This window comes from Otolemur garnettii, unplaced genomic scaffold (assembly GCF_000181295.1).
Source record: "Otolemur garnettii isolate 467f Iridium unplaced genomic scaffold, OtoGar3 scaffold00047, whole genome shotgun sequence".
Lineage (NCBI taxonomy): Eukaryota > Metazoa > Chordata > Mammalia > Primates > Galagidae > Otolemur > Otolemur garnettii.
Window position 1 is genome coordinate 728,845 of NW_003852442.1, and position 10,123 is coordinate 738,967.

Genomic DNA, 10,123 nt, shown 5'->3' on the forward strand with positions numbered 1-10,123 from the left:
GCAGTCAGGGCTGGTCCTCTCTGATGAAAACAGAACGGGTGAGGACACAGAGCCGTCTCAGATCTGGAAGCAAATCTCTGTGTACAGAAAGGGCTTTCCATATATATATATTTTTAATTAAGCAAAGGAATAATTCTTTTCTTAAATCAAAGAATGCCAGAATACCAAGAAAACATGTGAAAAGAGAGTTGGTTTCTTTGAAGGACAAGTGGGAAGTCCAGGGGCAAGTTGACCAGACCTGACCCCAGAAACCCAAAGCTACAGATAAGACCTTAATCTATGACATAGTCCAGTACCATATGCCAAGCTCAATGCACTCCAGATGGGTTAAGTCGTTGGGGGAAAAAAAAACAAAACAAAAAACCAAAACCAAGCTAAACACAGGGTCAGATTTTGTCTAGTTCCCAAATGTCCCACCAGTAACACAGGATTCCTTGGCAAGTTTCTATCAGGGAAACTTTTCAAATGCACAAACACAATACTTGTTGCTTCCAAACAGAATGGAGCCACGCTAATGTCATACTTGTTAGAAAACCAAATATAAGTATTTTCCCCCCAAACGATCAATAACATGGAGCAAGCATTTCAACGGGAATCTCTGAGCAAATGAAATTGATAAAAGCATTTAAATGAAAATATCTTGGCTGTGTGCAAAGGCTCACGCCTGTAATCCTAGCACTCTGGGAGGCCGAAGCAGGTGGATCGCCTGAGCTCAGGAGCTGGAGCCTGCTACTAAAAATAGAAAAGCTAGCAGGGCATTGTGGTGGGCACCTGTAGTCCCTGCTACTTGGGAGGCTGAGGCAAGAGGATTGCCTGAGCCCAAGAGTTTGAAGTTGCTGTGAGCTATGTCGACGCCAAGGCACTAAGTCTGGGGGACAGAGTGAGATTGTTCCTCAAAAGAAAAGAGAAAGGGAGGAGAGGGGAAGGGAGGAGAGGGGAAGGGAGGGGAGGGGAGGGGAGAGAAAAAGAAAAAGAAAAAATCTTGTACAATATCATCAGTGTGAAATCAGAGTCAAAACAAAATACTTTGTAAATACTGCAGCAGCTAGGACTGTGTCAATTTCCTTTAATGCAAATAGTGGACATGATTTACAAACTTACTTGCTGGTTGTTACCAAGGAAAAGTCACCCAACAAAATACTATTATGTTCAGCAAATCAGTGCTTAGTAAGTAGTTGTGAAATGTGACCACAGTGTGCAGAGGGGCATGATTAAGGGTGCAAAACAAATTGTACAACCAAGAAGCAAACCTACAATTTAAACTCCATGACAAAAACTTACTTGCTGATTAAAATGACATAACATTTCTTGCTGGGGCTGGGGATAAGGAAAGACGGGGAAGTCTGATCGCTGGTCTGTTTACTAAGGAGCACCACCACCAGGCAGAGTCGGCAGGCGCTGAGGTGCATTGCATTTTCAAAGCAAGTTAATTTTTCTCCAAAAGGATGTTCAGCCGTGACCTAAACCAGTCATTTTGGTGATTGTGAAAAACGCTGCATTGTAGAAACAAGAAGGAAAGGAAAATGGGGAGAAAAATCTCCTGTTTTCTGTGAATTAAAGATTTAAAAACTTCACTTATGCAAACCACTATGGTTAATAAATTTTGGCGACATTGAACATGTATAACCTGAGTCTTGGTTCAGCTTCCACATACGTGTCAAGGTCACTGAAGGGCTTGTTTTAATTCTCGAGGCAGAGTCACACCCCACGAATTCCAGTTACTGGAAAAGGCATTCCCATTCAAGGAAGCACACACAACTTTTAAACCAACTTAGTGATTTTTATTGATGGGCGACGACTTTATACTCCTAGGTATCACTACACTGTGTACAGTTAGGGACGCAGCATCGTAGAAGAGCAGACAGCAGAGTTAACAGAGACGCAGGAGATACCAATCTTCACCATGGTGCCCACTTCTCATTGTGTGTACACAGAAGCATGAATGCGATTTGAAATCTTTTAATGGCAATAAAGTTACAATCACCCATCTATGTAGACTAACATTGTAACTCCAAACATTTGATCTGCAATGTGTATGGAAGCAGTTTCTCATCGTACAGTTATCGAAATGTATTCTTCCTATTAGGAACCAGCAACTCACTCTTGTGTTTATTTTTCTGTGAAGAACTATTTCTTCTTTGATAACTGGCTCATTTTTATTGTTTATCAAAAACTAAAGGGTGGGGAGGAAAGTGTGATGGATTAAAAAATTTCTTTTTTAAGGAAAGATAAAATTCATTTTCACAAATTTACAAGTGTTGCTGGTGCAGGATTTATTCTACTAAGCAATTAGGCTGGGAATCAAATGCAAGTTCCACTTTCTTGTCTCAGGAATCAGCATTATTTCAGAAATAGGGGTTTTGTATATATTCTAAAATCAAGCCAACAGTCTGTTTCAACCAGATGATTTGGAAGTTAGAAGTCAACATAACTAAGTTGTGCACAAAGCCCAAGGCAAGTCCTTTTCATTCTAGCCCATTTTTGCAAAAGGGAGAGCTTCTCTCTACAGAGCCACTAAAGAGAGGCAGGAAGTCAGTGAGAGATGGAGTTCTACAGAGCGGGCACCGGGCACACACAGCGCACAGGAGCTCACAGCAGGTCCACGCGGCGGTAATACAGGAGGTAGGCTGTGCGTTCAGCAGTTGGCTTCACCACCTGGTACTGGTTAATCACCTTGACTGTCTGGTCGTCGATGCGCAGCCAGCCGTTCAGACCAATCTGGAAGACGTCCGTTGTGTAGTGACCCCCTGTGGCGCTGCCACCGTGATGGTAGACCACTGCAAGAGAGTGCCAGCAGGGACACCGTGAGAGCAGCACCACACACAGATCATCTAATTAGGGGCATCCACCTCGTTCCTTCCAAAGATGTGTCTTATGTGCAAAACATCTTACCAAAATAGACAAGACCAAGAGATGCACCTACACAAAACAGTGCTATTTAAACTCAAAACACGTAAACAATTTATAATAAAAACTTTTACATATCTTTAAAGTAAGGGTATGTGTCTATCTCAGTTTTTAACATGTCCGGCCCCTCACAGGACACTGCCCTACATGGCCACCAGCAGCAGGTTCTCACCCCTCTGAAGCACAGTCAGAGGCTGGTTCATGCTCTCTGTCTGACCTGGCCAACTCCACCACCTCTAGACTGTCCAAAAAAGATATATGACTGATTAGTAAATTATAGTAACACAAATTTTTTCATAGATTAAGAACGTTTCAAGAAAAGAAAAAGTTTGGTGACACAGAAACGTTTATAAAATAGTACATGAGAAAACAAAGACCCCAAGTTTTCTATGGACAATCTGTCATCACACGGTGACATCACATGCTCGCATGTGCCCAAAGGAAGGAGGGACACCAGGACTGTTAACCACGGTTGTCTGAGTGTATAGCTGTGGAGGGCCCCTACAGAGATGGTACTAGTAATCCTTCCTCCTGTTTAAAAAACTCAGTGTTTCTACAATGTTTTAATAGAAGAAAACACTACTTACTATTTACTTTTTTAAAAATCCTCTTATTCAACCTAGAAGCCTTAATCAAAGGCCTAAAACAAATTCACCTGTTGGAAGATGCAATGAAGGTTGCTATTAAAAGGCAGCTACACAGGACACAACCCTCCCCCATCTCTGAATGGGGAGCAGAGGGCTACCAGGCCCGCAGCAGACGTGGGGCGGGGTGGGGGGGGGCGGGGATCCAACGAGAATCTAGGATGGCAGTGTGGCTTGGTAAACTGTGCTCCACCACTGGGACACAAAGGACCAGGCCTGGGAGTGATAGAAGATTCAGTTGGTAGGAAGTTCTGAGACTGGCATGGATTAGAGGACTTGAAATGGGGAGAGCAGAGAGAGAGCAACACAGGGCTGGGTCCCAGGCCACAGCAGGTGGGTGCGGCACATGCTCTCACAGGGCCCTTGACCAGGAACCATGACCTTGACTGCCAACCTTCCCCTGCAGCCACCCCCTCCTGAAGTGATGCAGAGAAAGCAAAGAAGCTGTTCACTGCCTACCAGGACTTGGGTGCTCGACTCCACCCTGGTCAGCTGCTGAGTCTGAGCCCCAGCTGAGGACCTGGAGTTCCCACTCCAAGGCAGAGAAAGAAAAGGGCTGAGAGACCCCTGAGAATAAGTTGTCTGCTGCCACTCAGTCTGGGGCCCAGAGGATAGAGGAAGGTCTGTGACTAGCTGCCTTCTGGGAGAAATCAAGTCAAAAGGAACAGTGACTAGGAGGAGCGGAGAGAAGCCTGGGCACCTTCCAGTGTGGCCCAGGGCCCCCTCCCACTGACCAGTGGCCAAACTTTCCAAAACCTCAAGAGTAGACCAAGGTAGACAAGAGCTTAAGACCCTGCTCAGGCGTCCATGCCAGAGTGTCCTGTTTGAGTTCCAGTTTATTCTTTTATAAAATGGTAATTAATACTACCCCTCATCTCTCAGGACAGCTGTAAAAATAAAAGAAAAGGCTACCTAGTAGAAAAAAAAAAAATCAACAAATGAGTAAGGGTAGTGTTTCTTTAAAACACAAACAGGCTCAACAAAGGTAACATAAAAGAGAAGCTGAAAGATTCTAATAAAAATGCCCAGAAAGCAAACAAAATTGTTGTAAACAGCAACAATTAAAAAGAGACATAAAGGCCAGGTGGTGGCTTCTGCCTGTAAGCCCAGCAGGGGGACGAGGCAGCAGGAACTCAGGAGTGCCAGACCAGCCTGAGCAAGAGTGACCCCATCTCTACTAAAAACAGATCAGCCAAGGGTCATGGCTCACACCTGTAGTCCCAGATACTTGGAAGACTGAGGCAGGAGGATCGCTTAAGCCCAGTAGTTTGAGATTGCTGAGAGCTGTGATGATACCACTACACTCTATCCAGGGTGACAGAGGAAGATTCTGTCTCAAAAAAAGAGACATGTAAAGACACAAAGGCGTTAAAGGCTCAGGCTGTATGTACAGGAGAAAGGAGGATGGACAAAAAGACGGGAGAGAAAGAAGAGTGACAGACAGACGGTCACTGTGGGTAGGCCCAGACCAGTAGCAGAGAGGCCGTAGGCCACTGTCTGGGAGTGGGGTGCCATTTGCCCTATGGGAGAGTTCCTGCGTCTAATGTGGGGAGTCTGGCGGCTGAGGAGCCAGTACAATTGGGAACACTTTCTCAAGAAGCCCAGCCAGCACTTACGGAAGAGGGCACAGGGGACACCACCCAGAAACACAATCTTCTAATCCAGCTGGTTGACAGGATATCACAGCAACTCCACAGCACTGTCACCCCACAAGCACCACAACTGCAGGAGGGGAGGTCCCATTCTCTCAAGGCCAGCTTGACATCCTAAAACTCACTCCTCAGACTCAAAGACAGAAATGTTCACTTTGAGTGAGGGCCTATGTTAGGGCCTGAATGACGTTCCACCAAACATTCTCGAAGGACTTCCTGACTTACGAAGCCCACAGGGACACCTAAACGGAACAACACGCTCCTGTGTTAAGTGGTATTACCACAAACACGTGCCTCAGTACAAACCCTTTTTAACAACGCTTTCATAAGGAAATATACAAATTTACTTACCTGCAAACAGCCGGTATGTTCTGTGGCATTTAAAATTCTTATTTTTAACCCCTGGAGAAAGAAGTTCTGAAAAATAAGACATGGAAGGTTCAGAGTAGCAACCAGCAAATGCCTAATAATAGTCCCTTCCAATAACTGCCCAGCAGGGTAGGAACTAAACAAATCTCCATCCTTTCAACCGCATAAAAATTGAGGAAGGAGGAAAATCAGCCCCACAGCACAGCAATACACATAACGTGCAACCAGCCCCCTAAGACATAGGAGCAAGAAATCGAACCTATGTGGTTCATGCTAGAAGATGTTCTTTTTTTTTTTTCTGAGACAGTGTTACTATGTTGCACTCGGTAGAGGGCTGTGTGGCACCACAGCTCACAGCAATCTCAAACTTGGGCTTAAGCGATTCTCCTGCCTCAGCCTTCCAAGTAGCTGAGACTACAGACACCCGCCACAACACCCAGCTATTTTTTGGTTGCAGTTGTCGTTGTTTAGCTGGCTCAGCTGGGTTCAAACCTGCCAGCCTCAATGCATCTGGCCAGGGCCATAACCACTGTGCTACAGACGCTGAGCCGAAAAGATATTCTTATAAATGGAAAAGAAAAAGCTACCTACTTAAAAACAAAAACCAAGAATTAGAATATTTTACATATAAGTCACATCATAAAACTTCAATTATGTGACAGTAAGATTTCCGCCACAGGTGTCAGTCCACCAGGGGCTACCGCTGGGGAGCTCTTTCTCTCCCGTGCAGCTCCCACCTTTGCAGGAGTGCCACTTACTGGCAGGAAAGTCCAGCAAAAGATGCACTGTTCTTGGCAGCCATCAGTGGTTCCTTCTCTACTGCTTACCCCACGACCTACGCTAGGTCCTTTTGTCCCCACTTATGTCATCTCTCTTCCTACAAAGTAATGGAGGTGGCAGTTGACACAAAACCCCTTGACAAGCAAGAGAAGCCATGCCAGGCTTGGTGCCTGTTGCTCAGGGTTTGGGCTATGGCCACACACACACTGGGGTTGGCAGGTTTGAACCTGGCCCGGGCCAGCTAAACAACAATGTGACTACTGCAACAAAAAAATAGCCGGGTGTTGTGGTGGGTGCCTGTAGTCCCAGCTACTTGAGAGCCTGAGGTAAGAGAATCGCTTAAGCCCAAGAGTTTGAGGTTGCTGTGAGCTGTGATGCCACGGCACTCTACCCAGGGCAACATAGTGAGGCCCTGTCTCAAAAAAAAAAAGAGAAGCCAGGCCAATAAAATCCATGTGGAACAACACCCAAGTCAGACAGACAGCTGACGGGGCTGGGGAGACGCAGGACTGAGGGTCAGAGACTGCCTTGCCTGACCCTGGCTGCGTTTTAGTTTCCTGCGGACAGTATAAAATGGGAAGACCTGTCCACCACATTATTCTTGCTGCCGTCTTCCTTTCCCTTTCTGGTCTTCAAAATCCCTGATGACTGAGGATGTAGCACAAAGTGTAAGGGAGGGACAGACACTGGGGCTGGCGTGGCAGCCACGCCCACCAGCTGCCAGCAGCAGCACCAGCCAGCGGGCCTGGCGGAGACCCATCTAAACCCTAAACTAACAGTGATGGAGGGGACACGATGGTTACTCGGTCGTCCATAATGCACAGAGGTGTGGGGAGGGCGTTGAGTGCTGTGGGGGCAGGGGGAGGAAGAGGCTCTCAGTCCAGGTTCATGCCTCTATCTCATCCAGGATCAAGGTCAGACATCCCCTCTTTTGTTTCCCCGATAACCTCTAGCCTGTCATAGTTTTTTTCACAAATTCTGAAGCTTCCAAAAAAAGGTTTCCTTCAAGCTGTGATTTTTTTTTTTTGCAGACAGAGTCTCACTATACTATGGCGCCCTCCGTAGAGTGCTGTGGTGTCACAGCTCACAGCAACCTCAAACTCTTGGGCTTAAGCGATTCTCTAGCCTCAGCCTCCCAAGTAGCTGGGACTATAGGCGCCCACTCCAATGCCTGGCTATTTTTTCTGTTGCAGTTGTCATTGTTGCTTAGCTGGCCTGGGCTGGGTTTGAACCCACCAGCCTCGGTGTTTGTGGCCGGCGCCATAACCACTGTGCTACGGGCACTGAGGCTCTTCAAGCTGTGATTTTACATGATCCCCTTTACCTTAGGGCTCTTTAAAAGAGCTTCCAAAATATGTGGACACTGCCCTGGCTCCCTGACAGAGACTTGCAGCTAATCAAGTCTCACAAATCTCTCCTGGGTCCCACTTCCTCTGCAAGCATTCCCACTGCACTAAGACAGTCCACTTAGCCAGGCTAGTCAAGTTGTTAATGCTCTGTGTGCCATTAATGCACAAAATGTCTATGGAAAAAATATGTTGTCTGTAATGGACAAAAGCTCCTATTTCTCTAATCCAGTAGGATCACATGGTTTAGTCATTTTTGCCTCTATATTAAAAGGTTACTTTCATGGGTATTTTAATACAAAGGTTTACTGTAAGTCAAGAAATTTAAAACAAAGTCAGCAGGAGAACCTCCTTGCTCAGCGTCACCTAGAAATGCTGACTGATGCAAGACAGTGCCTGGCACTGCTCATCACGCGTGTTACCTTTACTAATCTCCAGGTCCACAGGGTAGTCGATATTTTTGATAAGCTTCTGACATCCACCAGTCTTCTCATAGACAAACCGTTTCAGGTGCAGCACAAGAACAGGAGGAAGTTTTTCCAGAGTCACTCTTCGACTTATTTCAACCTACGACACGGAACACACCAGGACACATCATCCCTGTCTCACGAGGACCAGCAGATGTCACATCCACCTTCCACACAGACCTTCTCTGAGAGTTGACACCTGAGACTTCGCTGGCGCACCACAGAACTTTGTGAGAATCTGCTGACACTCTTCTTAAAAAACGCACACCTCCCTAAGAACTGCAGGGGATTCTGCGGGTTCCTGAAGCCCATTCGCAAACTCAAAAGTTAAGAACTTTCCTCTGTGACAACATTAATGATGAATTGGCATAAAAGTGAAAAAGCTAACTTTTAACTTTTTTTTTTTTTGAGACAGTGTCTCATTCTGTGCCCCTCAGTACAGTGCTGTGGCACCACAGCTCACAGCAACCTCCAACTCCTGGGCTCAAGTGATCCTTTTGCCTCAGCCTCCTGAGTAGCTGGGACTATAGGTGCTTGGTTATGTTTTTAAGAAACAGGGTCTCGCTTTTGCCCAGGCTGGTCTCAAACTCCTGAGCTCAAGTGATCCACCTACCTCAGCCACCCAGAATGCTAGGATTAGTCATGAGCCACTGCACCCAGCTCCCATTTTTAATTAAATAATGTTCATATACTATTGATAAAACTGATGCCAGTATGTTTCTTCCGTCAAGCATTTTAAATAACCATATAGCTATTTATTTTAACCATTAATCAATTTAATATGCCCTTACATACATATATAGGTCTAATCAATAGTGCTTTTCAATAAGGCTAGGATTTTTTGTTATCAAAATGCATTTTTATAGATAATCTTTTTATCTATCATTCTTGGTACTTATAAGTTCTTCTGTGCTTTCTACACTCATCTGGAGAATACTATGGGTAGAAATATTTTTTAAGAAACAATCCAAAAGACAGCAGCACATAAAAAACAATTTTAAAACCATCAGAGGACTATATACAAATCTAGTTGACGGTATTTTAATGGGTATTGCACTTCTACGACAGCACTAGATGGGTTTATGTGTATTAACTTCCCAAACTCTTCCCACCTACACAGACACCCTCACACTTCCCCCCACAACCTCCCAGGTGTCCTTCTGCTCTGGTGTCTCTATTACAACAGGAATCTGCTAATGAGAAGCATGGACGCAGCTCACAGTGACCCGAGATGAGGCTGTGAGGCCCGGCCTCCTCACCTGGGGAGAAGGTGTGCTGCGCTAACATGTGGCTGGGGTGCTTCTCAGGGCTGACAGACCTAAGGGTTAGACAGGTAAGTTCTCGAATGGATACTGAGAAAGTGCCACAGACCTCTGCTGAATACCACAAAGGTCACATTCAAAGTGCCCCCTGTGGCCATCTGTGACCACAGTAACATTCAGCATTGAGGTATGCAGCATTTTTTCTAGAATGAGTTTGTGAACTTAATAGTTAGGTCCTGTATAATAATTCTGACTACACTTTCTGTTTATTCATTAAATGGTTAATCCAAAATTCTTAAATGTGTATTTTGGATTTCCAGACAAACTGAGGCACAATTTCTCATCACCAACAAAACTGAACATTTTCTATATAGCAAATATTTTGTATGATATTTCCCCAAGGACCTTCACATGTCCCCACAGAAAAACACTTATGACTTAAAATACAGTGAAATTAAACCTGGTATTTAAAAAGTTTAAAAAGAAAACCACATTCAAGAAAATGTGTTATTTTCTTGATAGATATTTCCACACAAGCTGTCCCAATTCTCCTTCCTCAAACACCCGCTTTTCCCAGTGCTCCTGACCTCCCCTGGCAACACACTAGTCCAATCATGAACCACAACAGTTACCACTTTCTTTTTGATCCTGAAAGCTCCACCAAAATGCCATACACACACACACACACGCACGCAC

General features: G+C 45.2%; 1 protein-coding gene across 1 annotated transcript in view; it reads right to left on the reverse strand.

Moving 5' to 3' along the window:
* Positions 1-1,759: 1,759 nt before the first annotated feature.
* USP10 (ubiquitin specific peptidase 10) overlaps positions 1,760-10,123 on the reverse strand; it is a 58,981-nt gene continuing 50,617 nt past the window's right edge. The window contains exons 12-14 of the mRNA XM_003791290.2: positions 8,121-8,265; positions 5,555-5,620; positions 1,760-2,777 (exon numbers count right to left, since the gene is read on the reverse strand). Of these exons, the coding sequence (XP_003791338.1) occupies positions 2,590-2,777; positions 5,555-5,620; positions 8,121-8,265 (399 nt within the window). The 3' untranslated portion in view covers positions 1,760-2,589. The remainder of the gene's footprint in view (positions 2,778-5,554; positions 5,621-8,120; positions 8,266-10,123) is intronic.